We start from the raw sequence: 20,218 nt of genomic DNA on the forward strand, positions 1-20,218 counted from the left end.
TCTGTAAAGGGCAGAAGACAAAAGAGCCAACCTTTGTTTTCAATTGTGTCTGATTCTTCATGACCACATTTGGGGCTTTGGGGGGTTTGGGGGGGCAGAAGTACTGGATTGGTTTGCCATTTCATTCTCCAGCTCATTTTTACAGTTGAGGAAACTGAGGGAAACAGGGTTAAGTGACTTACCCAGGTCACACATCTAGGATGGGTCTTAGGTTGGATTTGAACTCAGGTTTTCTTGATTCCAGGCTCAGAATTCTGTGTGCAAAGGGACAACCTAGTTGCCTATCATATCCTTATTCCTAAGAGCCATGTGTCTCCTAATGCAGAGTAAGCTCATCTTAGCTTCTTTTGGACTAGATTGGTGACTCATATTGGACTTGGTCCACTAAAGTCTCAAAATCTTTCTCAGATAAATTTCTGCCTAATTGTGCCCTCCATCTTTGGGGAGGCTAATTTCTTGAACTCAAAGTGTAGAATTCTTAGATTTCAAAAGTTTTTCTATTGAATGAAAGGACATCAGATAAAATGAGGCATGGTGGTTAAAAAAAAGTGGGGAGGGGGTTAGTGAGTTGGATTTGGAGGCAGATGACTTGGGCTCTGCCAATCACTGAGTGCCCTTGGCAGCTAGGATCACAGCAGACAGAGCATTGGGCCTGCATTCAGGAAGATTTGAGTTAAAATCCAGTCTCAGATGCTAAATAGTTGTGTGACTCTGGGCAAGTCACTTAACCTCTTATCCTCCTTTTAAAGTTTCCTCAACTATAACTCCCAGGCTTGTTGTGAGGATTAAATGAGATAAATTTGTAAAGTGCTTCACACATGGTAAGTAATGGTTCCCTTCCCTTTTCTTTCCCCTACATTGAGAATTCAATCTCTGTAGGACTTCAGTTTCCTCAATTAGTCAAATGATGGAGGTGGATTACATGACCCCTCAGTTTTATGTCTAGGATACTATGGAGCCAGTGGTTTCCTCAAAGGGCCATCCTAGCTCTAAAAGTCATGCAAAGGGGAGTCATTCAGAATTGGGGGATAGTGCTTGGGGATTGTCTCCAAGCTGAGTAGAGTGATGGGACCTATTCCTTCCCAGAAGCTCAGAGGAAGAGAGCTGAGAGCCCATCCTTTGAGCTACTCTCCCATGTTGAGGAACCCAGAAACTTCTTGATACAATCTGATGGTGCTTATAGACAGACCCCTTCCCAATCAGGAGGTCATCACAAGAAACTATAATCTGTTTTCCTGAGTGTTGGTTACAAGAGAGCCTCAGTTTGGGAGGCTGAAAGCTTGAGACCCTGAGCCTTGACTATATCTACCTCATCCCTAGTGGACTCCAACCCTGGTACTCACATCAAGTCCCACTCCAGACCTTCTTCCTCAATGTCATACATCAGATTCATCAGACGCCTTTTGAAGAAAATCTCAAAGCGAAGGTCGTCCTCGAACACAAGAGATTTCTCCAGCCCTCGCTCCACAATCTGATGATGAAACGGGTGATATGAATGAGGATGGAGAACTGGAAGCCCAATCCATAAAGGCTTTGGGACTTAGAGATCTCCAAGTTTCTTAGTGGTCACTCCCATTGGATTGAAACAGGTGTTCTCTGACCTGCTTCACCCACAAGCACAAGCCTGTCCGGCACACCTCTACCTGCTGATTCAGCGTGTATCAGATTTGGAGATGAAAGATGGGGACACACTACTCCAAGCTCAGAATCATGCATTCAGGGACAAAGAGAAACTACTTAAACACATATAGGTGTATCTATACACAAGCTTTTGCAAAAGACTATCATTTAAATAAACCAGAATTTAAATAACCAGAGATCCATGTGAATATTATGACTTTCTCATGTCCTCTCTAATCAATGGAATGTCCCCCCAGCCCCCCCACAGAATCCAATGGCTTAGGGGCAATTGAGGGTCTTCAGGGCCTGCTTGACTTTCTCATTTCCCTAAATCCCACAAAAAAGGTAGACTCATTCCTACTAACTCAGGACGCCTATGACCCCCACAACTTATTCCAGGTATCATTCCAATAAAGCCTTTCTTCTCCCATTCCAATGATCCTCTTCTTCCCCCAAGGCCAGTGTTTCAATCATTTTGGGGGTCTGACTAGGAATAAAGGCAACCAGTCAAGAGTCTTAGCTTTAGGAGAAGCCCTGGCCCTGGCCTGGCCTAGGCCCAGCCAACACTATCTTCCCTCTTCCTCACTCTGACCAATAACTGAAGGTCTGTATATCTACTTACTCCCTGATGCTATTTGAGATCTTCTTCCTTCTTGGCCCAGGTCACTCACTATCATCTCTCAAATAATCACAAGTGGGTCTTCTACTTCAGAAGCACCCAGCTCTCAAGGAAAAACAACATCCTCCATCTCCCGGGCTACCCCTTCTTCCCTTCCTTTCCTTTCCCCACAACTCACAGTTGTAGAAGTACATGGCTAGATTTCCCAGCTTCTCCCTGTGCTAGAAGGTCTATAACCACCTTTTATGACATCCAGACTAGACATTCTGGGAAAGAGGGACCTTAGGGGGACACCCCAGCTGCTTCCTGGGTATGTGATAAAGGCTAAGGTGGAGAATAAGAACCAGATTTGTTCTCCTTGGTCCCAGAAGATGGAACTATGGATATCCTGCTGAGAGACAGGTTTGAGCTTCATAGAGGGGAAAACCTAGGAAAAATTAGAGCCGTCCCAAAGTGGAATAACAACAATAAAAACAACTTTCATTTCTATAGCTCTCACAGTTTGCAAAGCCCTTTTATTTACAATAAGAATGAGATGTATATAATGGTCAGATTATTAACTCCAATGCCCACACCCCCATCTGGATTGTCATGACTCCCTTGTTGGGATGCCCAAGAAGGGATTACTGCTCAGTTAAGACTACATAACCCTGGGGTCCTCCCAACCCTTGAAATAAGCATGACACCAGAATCCTAGGCATAGACTTAGAAGATTTCAAAGCTAGAAAGGACTTCTGGTGCCATCAAGTACAATCCAAGCCTGGAGAAGAGTCTCCTCTTCAACAAGGTTGACATTTGTCCTTTTTACTTAGCTGCTTCAGACAGCTAGGTGATGCAATGGATCCAGAGTCACCCCTGGAAGTCAGGAGGGCCTGAGTTCAAATCTGACCTCTGACACTGGACTCTTACTAGTTGTGTGACCCTGAGTAAATCACTTAACCCTGATTGACTCTCCTCCCAGGCATCTCCAGTCATCCTGATTTATATCTGATCACTGGATCCAGATGGTTCTGGAGGAGAAAATGAGAATGGTGACTTGGCATAGCACCCTCTCACTCAAATCCAATTCATGTGCTTATCATTACATGACCTTCTTGAGGTAATGGTCTTCAAGAATGAAGGACAAGCACCATCATCATCATCATCATCATCATCATCTCCTTTGCTTGAAAAAGTGCCACATGGGGGAGCTCCCTCCTTCCCATTCCTGTTTGGGACAGCTCTAGATGTTAGGAAGTACATAATGACTTCATCAAACTGGAATTTTTTTTTTTTTTTTGGCTTCCACTCATTGTTCCTAGTTCTGTCCTCTGAGGACCAGACAGAGAAAGTCAAATTCTTACTTTGGAAGACAAGTCCTTCAACTCCTCCAAGGGAGTTTTATCACATTCCCCTAATCTCCCCACCCTGGTCTCTAGGCTAAAAATATCCTTCTGTGTTTGTTGGGGAATGGAAACCTATCTGCCTCTCCTGAGACACTGGCTTTGGGCCAGAAGAGTCCTTCCCATTGGCACTTACCTCCTTCCAGATTTGGTGATGACTGAGGAAGCAGCCCAACTCCCCCTTGGTGAGCGGGCGGCCATGGTAGGGATCCTGATAACCTGGAAGCATCCGAATCCCCAGCGCTTCCACTTGGCTTGTGTTCATGGCTCTAGAAGGAATATGAACAAAACTGTTTTCTAAGTCATTCAAGGCAACAGATGATGACTGAGTCATCTGCTTACAGTTCATGGGGGGGAAGAAGGGGAAGAAAACAAACTTTTATATAGTCCCTATTATAGTGTTCTATACTCTACTAAGTTCTTTACAAATATCTCATATAATCCTCATAACAACTACCCAAGGTGGGTGCTGCAATTATTCCCATGTTTATAGTTGAGGAAATTAAGGTAAACAGAGGTTAAATGACTTGTTCAGATTCACATAGTTAGTAAATGACTGAGGCCAGATTTGAATTCCAGTCTTCCTGACTCCAGACCTAACTCCTCTTAACATAGCAACCAACTTTGAAAATATAAGCAATATTCTATACCTAGAATCCCCTATTCTTGCAAGGAAAGGAAGGAGGTACATTTTTTATTTGGGGGCCAAGTCAACTAGCTACTCCTATGAGCCCACCAGAAGCTAACCAGCATTTCATACCTCAGCATCTGCCCAGTGAGGAGGATCACTGACCACATATTCCCTCCAACAGAATAAGTTAAAAACATGTGGACCATCCTATTACCCATGGAGTAAGACCCAGGATTCCCATAGGAATGGAGCATGAGGTTGGCCATACTCTGGCAGGGGATGCCCTACACACCATTCCAGGGCTGAGCAATTCTGTACAATCCTTAGGAGAGTGAATCCTCATCAGAGGACTTGTCATAGCCCTGGAACTGCAATGTCACTGGTCCCTCCTGTGACCCAGGGCTTCCCCAGGTCCCCCAGCTATTCAAGACTGGAACTCACTTTCCATCGATTGCATCAACAATTTTGCATTCAATCTCTTGCTCATAGAGAGTCTTCAGCATACGCTCACGTCTGTCTAGTCGACGTTTAAGATTAATCATGAAGACCTACAAGGCCAAACATAAGCCACAGTCAAACTCCAGAGTCTTCCTCCATCCTCTTCTTCCCCTTCTCCTCCCACATTTGGCTCTCCTCAAGACCAATGACAAATTCTTACCTCATCAAAGCCCATCTTATCGGGTACCTTGGCTTGGACAGAGGTAAAATGTGAAGGTTCCACTGGGGGGTACTTTACTACAGGAAAATAAAAGATAAAAAGACATGTATAACAGATTTTGTGGTATCAAAGAACTGGGAACAAAGTAGATATCTATCACCTTCATGCCCCAGAAACCTTATCATCCTACAAGATCACATTTTGGCACTTGGCACTCACACCTCATCAGAACCAACTACTCCTAGGACCACTCTGAATGGAAGATGGAGCAGAAAGCTGTCTCTTCATTCATTTCCTTCCTTGTACTTCTTTGGATTTCCTGCTCCCAAACTGGGTCCCTTTCTTTCTCCCCCACCTCTACTTTTTAGCTTCCGTAAGTGAAATATTTTCCCTCAAAAGATTGTAAACTCCTTGAGAGTAGGAATTTTCTTTTTTCATATATAAACACACACACACACACACACACACACACACACACACACACATATTTCCACTGCTTAGCAAAGTGCCTGGTATATAGTAGATGTTTAATACATGTTTATTGACTATCTGATTAATGGCTAAACAAATTGTGATACATGAATCCAATGTAATATTACTATGCTGTAAGAGAGCGAATATGAAGAGTACAGAAAAGATTGGAGTAAGTTGCATGAACTGAAACAGAGCAAAATAAAAAGAACCAGGCAAACAATTCACACAAGACAACAATAATAATAAATAGAAAAAAGAACACAAAACAAAAATGACCACACTTGACCCTAAAGAAAAAATGTACCTCTTTCCTTTCTTTACAGGAATGGGGGATTCTGGACACAGAACATTGCACATACTTTCAAACTTTTGTTATGTTACCTGGGTTTGCTTAACTTACTTCTCCCCTTCCCCACTGATTTTTTCAATCTTTATTAAAAGGGATGGCTCTCTGAGTAGGGAGGGAAGAGAAAATATATTTGGAAATTAAAGTGATTTTAAAAAAAAGATTAAATGGGGTATTTTTTTAGGTTTTTGCAAGGCAAATGGGGTTAAGTGGCTTGCCCAAGGCCACACAGCTAGGTAATTATTAAGTGTCTGAGACTGGATTTGAACCCAGGCACTCCTGACTCCAAGGCCAGTGCTTTATCCACTACGCCACCTAGCCACCCCAGATTAAATGGTTTTTAAAAGACATGCATGATAGTTCATCTATTGATCTAGCCTCCAAATGTCAGAAATGTGAATTCAAAGCCAACAACTACATATATCCACACATATAATTCCTGCCTTCAAGGACACATTCTCCAAATACAAAGTCATATCATACCATATCACCAAACATAAGGAAAACAGATACACATACACAGGAAACCATAGATGAGATGTACATAAGAACAATGAAATAGGAAAAAAACTACAGATGGGGAATCAATTTGTGTTTATTCTGTAAGGATACCAGAGAGAAGGAAGGAAATGTCTGGAAGGAAATTGTTAAATTGAATCAGCCAGGGAAATCTTCAAGAAAGAGCTTTTTCCTCCATAGAGGAGGAAATGAGCAGAGGTGAACAGACTAACATTCCAGGCTAGGAGGATGAGAAGCAGATTGGCTGGAGCAGAAGGAACACCACACAGATTGGAGCTATTGCCTTCTCCACTAAAAATGCCCAGGGATAGGAACCTGGCCTTTTGAAAGTTGAGCTGACCTCCACCAACCTTCAGTTCTTTCAGGCCTGTCTGGAATCAGGACAAAGACATAGTGTGAACCTTCCCCAAGAAATGCAAGGAGTCAAACAGGCACTGGTCTGTGCTATGGACTGGACTACAGCCAGAACAGGAAGGCAGCTGTAGGAACTACCAGCAGAAGCCAACTTGCCAAGCACCTCCAACGAAGGGTCTGCCCTCTGGGCTCATATGTCCTCAACTTTTGCAATCTAATTTCTTTTTTGCTCAACTTCTGTTCCCTTCCAAATTATTAGTACTTGTTAAGGATGCAATCCACTGACCTTTTCTCCTTTCTTATTCCCCCTGACCTTTCTATGGTATTTGACGTTATTTAAGAGACAGTACAGTGCTATGTAAAAAAACTACTGAACTTGAAATGTGTCATTTAAACCCTTCACATCTCCAATCTACCTTTTCCAGTTTGTTATGCATGATTCCTCATCATACATTCAATGATATGGACCATCTCCCATCTTTATCCTTTCTCGTCCTATCAATGTTTAATATGCATCCCTTTCTCTTTCATATGTCTCTTAGATCTCCTAATTTCCTCAAACAAAATAACACCTTCTCCTGTCACCACATAGCAGAGTTAATGTACATAGTAGGAGTTTAACAAATACTTCTTAATCAATTTATTCTTTTTTTTTTTGCAAGGCAAATGGGGTTAAGTGGCTTGCCCAAGGCCACACTGCTAGGTAATTATTAAGTGTCTGAGACTGGATTTGAACCCAGGTATTCCTGACTCCAAGGCTGGTGCTTTATCCACTATGCCACCTAGCCGCCCCCTTAATCAATTTATTCTTGACTTTGCTAATTACTGAACTTGAGCAAGCCATTTACCTTCTCTGGGTCTAAGTTTTCCCATCTGTAAAATGAAGAGGTTGGGCTAGATAATGTCTAAGACCACCTGTAGTTCTTAATCTATCATCCTGTGATGACTTTCTTCCTTTTCACAATATTCAGGTCTCTTTTCCCATTCCTCTGTCTCCTATCTTCTCCCACTCTAAGAAAGGATATTCTGCAAGAAGCAAATGAACTTAGCAATTGCTTATGAAATGTTCTGCTTTGGGTCAGGTGCTGTGCCATGCAATGGAAATTCAAAGACAAATAAGAGTTGAATGTAAATCCTCTTCTCACTTCATTCATCCAGAAAACATTCTAATGATTTCAATTAATGGCTGCACCGAAGATTTCCAATTCCCCTTGATCTCTTTCTGAGCCTCCAGATCCACATCTTTACTTGATATCCCACCAGCACAACAAATACGTATCTTTTTCCCAAAAATATCTCTCCTTTCTTTATCTATATTGCATTGATGGCCCGACTATTCTCCCAACCTCACAGGACCTAAGTCATCTCTGACTCCTCATCCCCCCCACTATCTCCTGACTTTCACTAAGTTCTGCTTATTATTTCTTCCAAGTGTTTCTCTATCCTTTCTTTACCATTATTTCCCCTCCTTTTTTAATTTCCATAGCCCAGTTCCCCTGATCCCCCAGAGAAGTCTCTCAAAAGAAAAAAGCCAGGGGTTGGCAGGATTTCTTATTCTAATATGGATCTCCTAAATTTGCAGAATTTCACTGCTTTTTTCTCCAGCAGTAACTGGTACCCATATGGTCCCCTTCTTTACAACATCCTCAGAGTCTGTCCATAATTCCCAATACACACAATGAGTAATCTTGAGTTATTCTTAAATTATTCAGATTATTGAATAATCTTTAGTTATTCTCAGGTTATTTAGGGATCCTGGCACAAATTTAAAAAATAAAGTGGTATGTTTCAGGTGATCTTCCTAAAGCACAGGTCTATCCATATCACCTTGTCCTCTACTCAACAAATTTCAATGTTTCTTTCTATACCTCTAGGACTGAGCATGAACTCCTCTGCTAGGCTTTTACAGCCTGCTAGACCCTTCTTAGCAATCTTCTTTACTAGCAATTGATTTTCTTGTTGTCTTTGAATATGAATCCTACAACTCTTAACTGTAGGCATCTTCACTGACTGTCCCCCCCATGTCTGAGATTCTCTCCTTCCTTACCCCCACTCCTGGCTTCTCTTGCTTCCTTCAAGACTCAGTTAAATGCTACCTTTGGGGCAGTTAGGTAGTATAGTGGATAGAGAACAATCCCTAGAATCAAGAGGACCTGAGTTCAAATCCTAATTCAGACACTAGACATTTTTATTTGCTGTGTGACTCTGGTCAGGTCATTTAACCCCAATTACTTTGTGGGGGAGAATCAAATGGCACCATTTGTAAGAGACCTTTCCCAGTGTTCTCTTCCCAACAGCTAGAGTCTTCCATCTGAGATTGCTTTCATTTACATGTGAATATATCTTGTATGTACATAGCTATATTCAAGTTGTCTCCTCCACTAAAATGTGAGTTCTTTGAGGTCAGGGTATCTGTTTTTGCATTTCTTTATATCACAATAATACCTGGCTCATTTGTTGATCAGTTGTTTCAATCATGTCTGACTCACATCAAAACTGTCTGGTATTGGCTAAGAAACAGAGCAGTGGACCAGTGGAATAGACTAGATGCAACAGCAGGAAATGATTATAGTAATCTGCTGTTTGATAAACCCAAAGAGTCCAGCTATTTGGATAAAAATTCTCTTGTCGATAAAAACTGCTGGGAAAATTATAAGTTAGTATGGAAGAAACTTAGATTAGACCAACACCTCACACCCTATACCAAGATAAGATCCAAATGGATACAGGATTTAGACATAAAAAACAATACTATAAGTAAATTAGAAGATCAAGGACTAGTTTACCTGTCAGATCTATGGAAAGGGAAGCAGTTTATGACTAAGGAAGAGTTGGAGAACATCACTAAAAACAAACTAGATGATTTTGATTACATTAAATTAAAAAGCTTTTGCACAGATGAAACCACTGTAACCAAGATCAAAAGAAATGTAGTAAACTGGGAAACAATCTTTACAACCAATGTTTCTGACAAAGGACTCATTTGTAAAATACACAGAGAACTGAGTCATATTTTAAAAACGAAGCCATTCCCCAATTGACAAATATGCAAAAAGGATATGCAAAGACAATTTACAGATGAGGAGATCAAAGCAATCCATAGTCATATGAAAAATTGCTCTAAATCACTATTTATTAGAGAAATGCAAATTAAAGCTTCTCTGAGGTACCACCTCACACCTCTCAGACTGGCCAATATGACCAGAAAGGATAATGATCATTGTTGGAAGGGTTGTGGGAAAACTGGGACACTATTACATTGTTGGTGGAGCTGTGAACTCATCCAACCTCTCTGGAGAGAAATTTGGAGCTACACCCAAAGGGCAACAAAAATGTGCATACCCTTTGACCCAGCAATACCACTACTGGGTCTACACCCTGAAGAGATCATGAAAAAGGGTAAAAACATCACTTGTACAAAAATATTCATAGCAGCCCTGTTTGTGGTGGCAAAGAATTGGAAATTAAGTAAATGTCCTTCAATTGGGGAATGGCTTAGCAAACTGTGGTATATGTATGTCATGGAACACTATTGTTCTACTAGAAACCAGGAGGGATGGGAATTCAGGGAAGCCTGAAAGGAGTTGCATGAACTGATCCTGAGTGAGATAAGCAGAACCAGGAAAGCACTATACACCCTAACAGCAACATGGGGGCAATGATCAAACTTGATGGACTTGCTCATTCCATCAGTGCAACAATCAGGGACAATTTGGGGCTGTCTGTGATGGAGAATACCATCTGTATCCAGAGGAAAAACTGTGGAGTTTGAACAAAAACCAAGGTCTATTACCTTAAATTTGGGGAAAAAAACCTGATATCTTACTGTCTGATCTTGCTATCTCTTATACTTTATGTTTCTTCCTAAAGGATATGATTTCTCTCTCATCACATTCAATTTGGATCAATGTATATCATGGAAACAATGTAACAACTGACAAATTGCCTTCGGGGGGGAGTAAGATTAGGGAAAAATTGTAAAACTCAAAAAACTCAAAAATAAATAAAATCTTAGAAAATTGAAAAAAATCATCATCTCTGACTCTTCAGGACCTCATTTGGGGTTTTCTTGGCAGAGATACTGGAGTAGTTTGTCATTTTTTTTCCTCCAGCTCATTTGAAAGGTGAGGAAACTAAGACAACTAGGCCAAACACCCACAAATCTATGATGTTTCAGGGAGGAAATAAATTTTGTCTTCTTGGATTTGGAAAGCTGTCAAGTTCTGACTAAACAGAAAGCTCAATTTTGATTCCAAACAACAGATGACAAAGCATTTCTACCTTTCAGTGAAAAGTGGGAGACTATATAATACTTGCTAATAGACATGATGCCAGCAGTGGTTAGTTTTGTGTAATTACTTTTCTTCAATACTAGAGAGGATTCTAATGATGGGTGGGGAATAAACTGGGAAATGACTAAGAGCTAGGTGGCTGTGCATAGAACATCATACTCTAGAATCAGGAATTCCCAAGGTCTAATTCAAATCAAGACACTAAGTAGTTCTGTGACCCTGAGCAAGTCACTTAACCACTATCAATTTCAGTTTCCATATATGCAAAATTAATAGCACATACTTCTCAGGAGTATTGTAAAGATCAAATGAGATAATATTTCTAAAGTGCTTTGCAAATCCCAAAGGATTCTACAAATGCTATTAATGATAATAATAATATCTTTAAATAGTTCTACGATCCTCTGCCTTGCCCCATTTCCATCTCCAAGCCTTATCTTCTGCAATCCAAATCCTATCCATTCTTTTTTTTTAAGGTTTTTTTTTGCAAGGCCCAAGGCCACACAGCTAGGTAATTATTAAGTGTCTGAGACCAGATTTGAACCCAGGTACTCCTAACTCCAGGGCCAGTGCTTTATCCACTGTGCCACCTAGCTGCCCCTTCTATCCATTCTTTAAAGACAATTTTGCCCTACATCATCCATGAAATTTTCCCAAACTACTCCTGGATACCATGACCTCTCCCTCCTTCAAGTTTCTATATATTGTCTATAACCCTCAACCACATCAGTCTTATGGATAATTGCCTCTGGAATTAGGAGTTTGAGATCCTAATGACCAAATACATGATCCCTGTACTCACAAGAAACTTAGTGGTAGCCTAGATTCTGATTAGAAAGAGATTTGATCTCGAGAGAGATATAGTTTCTACTTCCATGTTGCCCAATTCAATCTTGGGAGATGGGCATGGCTGTGTACGGGGAGCTGTTCATTTGGGATTTCACAAAGGACACAAAGAATTTCTAAATATAGAGTGTGAAATGGAGAGAGAGGAAGAAGATAGTCATTTCCAGAGAGACTGGGATTGGACTTACCCATGACCTCAAGCTGGACATGCATGAAACTCTCAGTCTCATCTCGCAGGGAACTGTGGGCCCTCAGTGGCACAGGGAGGAAGCCATAGACCTCCTTGTTGCAGACAAACATCTGCACTTCTGCAAGCAGCAAAAAAACAAAAAATAAATCAAGGTGTAATTGTGCTGTATAATGATACATGAACATTCAAATACCAAGCTGATTAAAAGACAATGGTAGGTTGGATGGACGAGCAGGTTATTTATGCAATTTGAGATTTTATCATTATCCTTGGAGTAGAGACCTGTCAAATATCATGTAGATGCCCCAAGTCTATAATAAGACAAAGATGCTCACCTGCTTGCTTACAGGAAAAAGCAAAGACAATGATGTCATCAAAGGACCAGGTGTAATCAGGATGTGGGGGATAGAAGGCGAGCTCCCGGGAAGCCTCTTTCCTCAGGTCTATCAAAAAGGTGGAGTGCACCATGGGAACAGCAAAGCAGCCACGGCGATCCCGCCTCCTGATGGGTATGTATGCAGGTGTTCGTTTGTAATAGCCCTGCAAGGAAAGACAACTGAGTCCCAAAGTAAAAGGGGAATACCCAGAGAACTCCCAAGAGATATTCAGAGCCCTCGAAGATGAGTTCAAGAGGACGAAGATGATAAACAGCGAAAAGTTGCTACTGTTTCTATGCAAAACAGTGTAAATGCAGAGAAAGCAGGAACTGATGAGAAACTCAATCAATAAGCATTTATTGATAGCTTTATTAATTTACTAATGTGTCAGATATTATACTAAATGTATTCAAAAATATTTAAAGAAAGGTTAAAAACAGTCCCTGCCCTCACAGAGCTTACATTTCAGCAGAAAGCAAAAGACAAAGTTACTTGGGTCCTAGAAAAATAAAGGCAGAGCAGACAAACCCTGATTTTTTTTTAAAATGACCAATTCAGAAGCCAACAGAATTAGGGCTACCAAAATCCTGCATGTGGGCCCCAAGAGTAACTTTTATGTTCCCCACAGATATCATCACACATTTTATAGAAGTCATGATCTGCCTACCTGAGAAGTCATCCCACACCAGAAATTGGAATAAGCAGCTCTGGAGTCCAGCATAGGAGCCACGACTGTCTTGTTCTCTGCGATCAGCAGGGACAGAGTGTCTGGGTTTATAAGAAGATTATCTGCATCCAGAAACTAAAAAAGCAGAAGTGAATCACAGTAGAATTGACATCATGTGACTGAAGCAGCCATCACCCAGCTGGCTTCTCCAAAATTCCAGCTTCCTCCTGCCCTCCAGTCTCTTTCACACTAACCAGTATAGCATTCTTTACATCCCAGTCAACCCAGATATTTCTTCACATGGCAGCTTTATTTAATCACAATTTATTATTAGCCTGTGTTCTTAACACATCTTCATTTTCAAATATAATCATATCCCTTCCTTCTCTACCCATTGAGCATCTTTTGTATCCAAAGCTTTAAAAAAGAGGAAAGCAAACAAAAGTGTGCATACCCTTTGACCCAGCAATACCACTACTGGGTCTATACCCTGAAGAGATGAGGAAAAAGGGTAAAAACATTACTTGTACAAAAATATTTATAGCAGCCCTGTTTGTGGTGGCAAAGAATTGGAAATCAAGTAAATGTCCTTCAATTGGGGAATAGCTTAGCAAACTGTGGTATATGTATGTCATGGAACACTATTGCTCTATTAGAAACCAGGAGGGACGGGATTTCAGGGAAGCCTGGAGGGATTTGCATGAACTGATGCTGAGTGAGATGAGCAGAACCAGAAAAACACTGTATACCCTAACAGCAACATGGGAGTGATGATCAACCTTGAAGGACTTGTTCATTCCATCAGTGTAACAATTGGGAGCAATTTTGGGCTGTCTGCAAAGGAGAGTGCCATCTGTATCCAGATAAGGAGCTGTGGAGTTTGAACACAGTTCAAGGACTATTCCCTTTAATTTAGAAAAAAAACAGATATCTTATTGTCTGATCTTGTTACCTCTTAGATTTCTCATCTCTTCTTTAAGGATATGATTTCTCTCTCATCACACCCAATTTGGATCAAGGTACAACATGGAAACAAAGTAAAGACTGACAGATTGCTTTCCATGGGGGGGGGGTGGGGGGGGAGGGAAGTAAAATTGGAGGGAAAGTTGTAAAACTCAAATAATATATTTAATAAAAATAAATTTAAAAAAGAGGAAAGCAACTCAGAAAAATTAACATCTCAACTGGTTCTGCTAGTCTATGTGATGTCACTGACAGTATGGGGCAAAGACCTCCCCCTTCCAAGCAGTCATCAAACCTTTAATGAGAACATCTTGAATTTGACCAACTATTTGATTACTTACTAACCATATTATCACACTGACCAAACATACGGTCATTAACTAACTAAACTATCATATTGACCAACCATATAGTTAGTGACTAACTATACCATCATGCTGACCAACCCTATGGTTACTGACAAACCATATTATCATCTTGACCAATCACATGGTTTTTGATTAACCATAGTATCGTCTAGGCTACATCTCTTCTTCTTCTCCACAAAAATAGTATGAGGATCTTTGGCAAATGTTTCTCTAAAACTTGGGCAAGCCAGATGATTCCTTTCATCTACTAGTAGAATAACCTGTCAAAAAAGATGAAGTAAATCTGACATGATCTATTCTTGACAAAGCTATATTAGATCTCTGTGATCTCTGCTCCTCTAAGCAAAATTTGAGAGAGAGAGAGAGAGAGAGAGAGAGAGAGAGAGAGAGAGAGAGAGAGATTCATCCGTCTCCAATCCTGGCCAAGAAATTATTAGCAACTCTGCTTTGGCTTTAGGAAGAATGCCAGCAGATACTCAGAAAATTGAAGTCCCCCATCACTTCTATATCATTAAAGACTTGTGATTTATTTCCCAAACTCCTCCAGAACAAACCAGAACCACAAAGTTATTCACATTCTTTGGTCTAGAAATTCATCTCTTGAACTCCAATATGAAAAAGAAATTTATGCAAAGATATTCTCAGTTGTACCATTCAAAACTGAACAACTGCCAATGCTCCCTTCATCCCCCTGAACAGGGTGTTTGTTATGCAAACAGTGGATTGATGGCAGCAGGGTGATGGAGTGGGAAGAGCATTGGACTGGACTTTGGTGGCTGAGGACTGGATTGGATATCTAGCTTCAATGAATTCATTAGCTGTGGGAGTATGAACAAGTCCCTCCATCTCTCTGAGCCTCAGTTTCATCATCTGCAAAATGAAGATAATGATCCTAGTACTACTGGCCTTAAAGGGATCTTAAAACCTTGAAAGAGAATAGAAATCAGAGCTATTATTACTGTGACTACATGGTGGCAAAAAGGGACATATGGACACTGACTGGTAAGATAGAAATATATCTGAGGGTGGTTAGGTGGCATAGTGGATGAAGCACCCACCTTGGAGTCAGGAGTACCTGGGTTCAAATCCGGTCTCAGACACTTAATAATTACCTAGCTGTGTGGCCTTGGGCAAGCCATTTAACCCCATTTGCCTTGCAAAAAAAGAAATATATCTGAGAAGTGATGTTAAATGTAAAAAGTAGAAAACAAAATGCCATATGCAATAGTGATCATATCATGACTCCATTAACATCTTTCCAATGAAGAGAACTGAGTGTAAAGTTGAATATTTATTTGCTTTTTGTTTAGGGATAGTTTCTCAATTTCATATTTTTTAATGACAATGAGACTTAGTTATAAAAGGTAATTAGTTATTTACTTATTACAAGATAATTTGTGGTCAGATGCTTCCATCTAAGACCTATCTTTGCTGTTGCTATTGTTGTTCAGTGGTTTCAGTTGTTTCTGACTCTTCATGACCTCATTTGGTGTTTTCTTGGCAATGATATTGTAGTGATTTGCCATTGCCATCTTCAGTTCCTTTTACAGATGAGGAACTGAGGTAAACAGGGTTAAGTGACTTGCCTAGGGTCACACAGCTAGTAAGTGTTTGAGGCTAGATTTGAACTCAGGTCCTCCTGATTCCAGGTCTAGCACTCTATCATTTCACCAGCTAGATACCCCCAAGATGTATCTTTAGGTCCCAAAATATCAGAACTGACAGGGATCTAAGAGAAAATCTTGACCAACCTCCTCATTTTACAAAAGGATAAACTGAGAACCCATCTGAGTAAGATGGCTTATTCAAGGTCCCATGGTTAGCTAGTGGCAAAGTTAGTACTCAAATTAAAACTGAAGTTGAGATAATGTTCTCAAGAAAGTCTCTACTATGTATCAACACTGACCACCTCAGTCGAGGGTACTTCTCTATTTACATTCACAGGCTTGACAAAAACTAGGCCAGATTTCTTTTTAAAGAACATTGGGGTGAGGATGATGGCCAGGGTAGGTGGTGGCAATCCTTTTGCAAAAGGAAAGGAATTAATTTACCTGTTTCATAAATCAAGACAATCACATGCCAAGTTTGCTTAAAGTAAAAAGCACTTAGAATGCCAGCTATTTCTGGCTTCTCCATCCTCCTCTCTTATACTCCCGCTCCTCCTTTAGGATTTATTTCTCCCAGACCAAAGAGAGAGAGTGGTCACACTCCCAACCTTAATTCTGCTCTGCCTCCTTCCTGTTGCTTCTGTCATCAGAGGTACTCCCTCTAACCTACCAAGGGCCAGAGAAACCCTGAAGGATCTGTCAACTCTCTGGGGATACCAGGATCACTGATCCCTGGGTCTCGGTGTGCTAAGTCAAAGTAGACTTGGAAGCTGATGACACAAGTAGGGCCTTTCTGATGATGATGATGATGATGATGATTTATGGTGAGGTACTGTGGCATAGTGAATAGAGAATCCTTAGAGTCAAGATCAAGAGCTGGGGACAGCTAGGTGGCAAAGTGGATAGAACATTCAGCCCTGGAATCAGGAGAACCTGAGCTCAAATCTGAATTCAGACATTTGATACTTATTAGCTGTGTGACCTTGGGAGAGTCACTTAATTCCATTGCCTCACCAAAACAAAAAAAGACCAAAGGTTCAAGTAAGATTCTGATGTATCCTGGTTGAGTGACCCAGGGCAAGTCACTTTAGCTCTTGGTTTTAAGAGGCATCACCCTCTTAAGACTTATAAAAGGCAAAGTAAAGGACTGAGCAGCAGAGTGAAGACTGAGCAGTACTAGAACAGGGAGTCTCTTGCTCTGAGAATTCTCTACACCAGTGAAATCACACAGTCAGTCCAAAACAAGCCAACAAACAAAACCCCCACCTTTCTATAACACTTCCAGAGGCAATGTGGTAGAAGAATGTAGAATCAGGCCTTAAAGTCAACAGCCCAAGGATTCAAGTACAAACTCAAGCGTCCTAAATCTGTGATACTAAAAGAGTCCTTTCAATCCCCCAGGCAATTTTCTAAGTCTCCCTGAGCCTGTAACCAACGAAATCACAGGGGTCAAGACAAAAGCTTCAAGTTTGCATAATTGATAGAATATTATTATTATTATTATTATTCTCATTTTACAGAAAAGGAAACTGAGGTTAAGGGACTTGGGTAAGATCACACAATCTGTGCCTGAACTCAGGTTTTGGGGGGACTCCCAAGTTCAACACTTGCTGCCTCTCCTTGGATCAGCATCAATTCAGCTTTAACTTGCGACAGGCAACTTCCTCTTCCCTCATAAAGCCGAGGAGCTGGGAAGCTGAGGTGGGGGAGGGGGGGGAAGGGGAAGGGTGGGGAGCTGTCAGTGGCTCTTACCAGAATGTAGTCTGCCCACATATCCCGGGCTGATTTCAGGGCTGCCTGTCTGAGCTTCATCACATGCTCGTAGCGAGAATTGGACCAGTGCTTGGGGCCCTCCTCGTCAGGGTAGGACCTGTGGGGAGCCACAGTTGTCTACAAAGTGAGGAACGGGGCCTGGTTGGACCCCCACCCCCACCCCGACCACATAGCAGCCCTTGGGTGGGGGTGGGGGGTGGAGCTAAGAAACCCAGCTCCGCGGGGTCTGCCTCCAGGGTTGGCCCTTCCCGAGTGGGTGTCCTGGCGCCCGGCAAGCCCCGAAGCCTGGCCCGGGCCACCCCGGCCAGCTTCCCGCCTCCCGCACAACCAGTCCGGCCCCCCCTCACCTCGGCTCCTCCAGGGGCCGCCACTCCACGTAGTGGTACAAGTTCTTCACGCCCACCAGCCACTCCCGCAGCACGGCCGAGGTGTTGTCCACGTTGTGGTCCGTGGCCACCCTACAAAGACACAGGCACTCTGCGCTCGGGCCGGGGCCAGGCCGAGGAGGGGGCCCGGCCGCAGGGGAGGAGCAGGCAGGGACGGGGATCCTCACCAGAGCGCGGTCCGGTCCCGCGGGTGCCGCAGCCGCTCCAGGGCGCCCAGGGTCGAGGGCAGCGCGTGGGCCGCATTCCGGGCGATGAGCGCGATGAGGACCCGCGGCGCCTGCAGGGAAGACTCGGGGCTCCAGCGCTCCTCGGGGAAGTAGGCGGCAGCTGGGCCTGGGCCCCGCAGGAGCAGCGCGGCGGCGGCGCACAGCGCCAGGCCCAGCAGGCGCGGGCTCCCGGGGCTCCGGCTCCGGCTCCCGGCCCAAGCTGTGCCCATAGCGAGAGGACCCTGCCGGGCCCTGGCCGCCGCTAAGCCGCCTTTCCGCCTCCGCCCGCGGCGCTCTGCACACAGGCCAGCCCTGCTACGGCGCTTCCCCGGGAGACTCTGGGCCCGCGTGAAGCCAGCCCGGATCCGGCCCTAAAGGAATGGGCCTCGAGTCCCAATCCCCCACCCGGGACCCCGCCCCGCCCCAGCACCGGTCTCGGGCCTTAAAGGGGAGGGCCCTCCTCCCCAGTCCTGCCCCTTCCCCATCCAACACCGCCCGGCCACGAAGCCCGGCCTCGTAGGGATCCGCCCCTTGAGTCTAGACCTGACCCGGTCTGGGGAGAGGCTCACTGGGCGCCCCAGCGGAGGCCCGGGCTGGACTCTGGACACGTGCCCCACGGGGTGGGATCCCACACGGACCGAAGTGGCCCAGTCTTGCAACACATAACGGGCTGAGTCCCGCCGCGCCTCTAGGTGCTGGGGCCGGGCCTTCCCATCCGAAATGACTTTTGGGGGGAGGATTTCGCTCAGTCAGGGGTCACTGAACGTCAAAAGTGGAAAAGGGCCCCTTCACCCTCCGTAGGGTGCTAACGCCTCGGCTGACCCTTGTACCGAGTCCTCCCCTTACCATCTATGGAGCCTGGAGGCTGGACTCCAGCCCCACCCCCTCTCCGGGCCTGGATCGGAAGACCTCTCTCCCTCTAGAACCCACTGCCACGTGTGAGCAGCCTTAGCTACTCTGACCAACCTCACCAAACGGAGCAGTACTGAGCTGAAGAGGTCCTGAGGGACCATCTAGAGCTACCACCTCTTTTTACAGTTACAGAAACAAGACCCCTGGAGTGGTTGGTTTATAATTTAATGGCATTTACATAAGATTTTAACATTTGCAAAGCATATTACACGTGTTTTTTTATTTGATCCCCATAATAATCCTGGAGGTTGATGCTATTATCACTCCTGTGTTACAGAAGAGAAAATAGGCAGACGATTAAGTGATTTGCCCAGGTTTACACATCTACTAAGTGTAACTTGCTCAAGGTCACACAGATAGTAAATGTTTCTAGCTCTTTGTAATGGCTTAAGGGAGCAGGGTCAGGATCTCAGATCACAGATTAGATTTAAAGTCCCAACATGTCTTCCATGTGCAGATACTGTCACTCCTTACTGTATTGGGATGATGTAAAGGAAATGGCAAGGAGCATGTGTTTAATTTGGCTCCTGTGAAATCAATGGCCAAATATTTACTGACTGATAATGTTGCTCCACCTCTACTACCTTGGTTTTTGAAGAGAGTAACAGGCTACTGTTTGTTCTCCATCACTATAAGAACCATCGAGGGCAGTTAGGAGGCAAGTGATAGAGCGAGCACTGGCCTTGAAGATAGGAGGACAAGAGTTCAAATCTGATCTCAGACCCTTGATGCCTACTAGCTGTGTGACCTTGGGCAAGTCACTTAATCCTTATTGCCTGGCAACCAGGGTCATCCTCTGTTGTCCTGATTCATATCTGGTCACAGAACCCAGACGGTTCTGGAGGAGAAAGTGAGACTGGTGACTTAGCACATCTCCTTCACTCAAATTCAGTTTACATCTTTGTCATGGCATCACTTCCCTGGTGTTGTGGTCTTCTTCAGAAATGAAGGACAGACATAATTACAAGAACCTGTAGAATAGGTTCATTGGTCAATTGAGACTTTTCCTATCCACTGACTAGAAAATT

At 43.2% G+C, this 20,218-nt stretch overlaps 1 protein-coding gene across 2 annotated transcripts in view; it reads right to left on the reverse strand.

Moving 5' to 3' along the window:
- COLGALT1 (collagen beta(1-O)galactosyltransferase 1) overlaps positions 1-18,663 on the reverse strand; it is a 34,356-nt gene extending 15,693 nt beyond the window's left edge. The window contains exons 1-10 of one of the 2 annotated variants that reach the window (XM_074203259.1): positions 18,240-18,659; positions 18,034-18,144; positions 17,666-17,783; positions 12,976-13,110; positions 12,267-12,471; positions 11,930-12,049; positions 4,911-4,987; positions 4,694-4,800; positions 3,758-3,890; positions 1,344-1,471 (exon numbers count right to left, since the gene is read on the reverse strand). In XM_074203259.1, coding sequence (XP_074059360.1) covers positions 1,344-1,471; positions 3,758-3,890; positions 4,694-4,800; positions 4,911-4,987; positions 11,930-12,049; positions 12,267-12,471; positions 12,976-13,110; positions 17,666-17,783; positions 18,034-18,144; positions 18,240-18,508 — 1,403 coding nt within the window. In that variant the 5' untranslated portion in view covers positions 18,509-18,659. Of the gene's footprint in view, positions 1-1,343; positions 1,472-3,757; positions 3,891-4,693; positions 4,801-4,910; positions 4,988-11,929; positions 12,050-12,266; positions 12,472-12,975; positions 13,111-17,665; positions 17,784-18,033; positions 18,145-18,239 lie in introns of both variants that reach the window. The other variant, XM_074203260.1, reaches the window with a different exon arrangement.
- Between the last annotated feature and the right edge of the window lie 1,555 nt (positions 18,664-20,218).

Source organism: Macrotis lagotis, chromosome X (genome assembly GCF_037893015.1).
Source record: "Macrotis lagotis isolate mMagLag1 chromosome X, bilby.v1.9.chrom.fasta, whole genome shotgun sequence".
NCBI classification, from domain to species: Eukaryota; Metazoa; Chordata; class Mammalia; order Peramelemorphia; family Peramelidae; genus Macrotis; species Macrotis lagotis.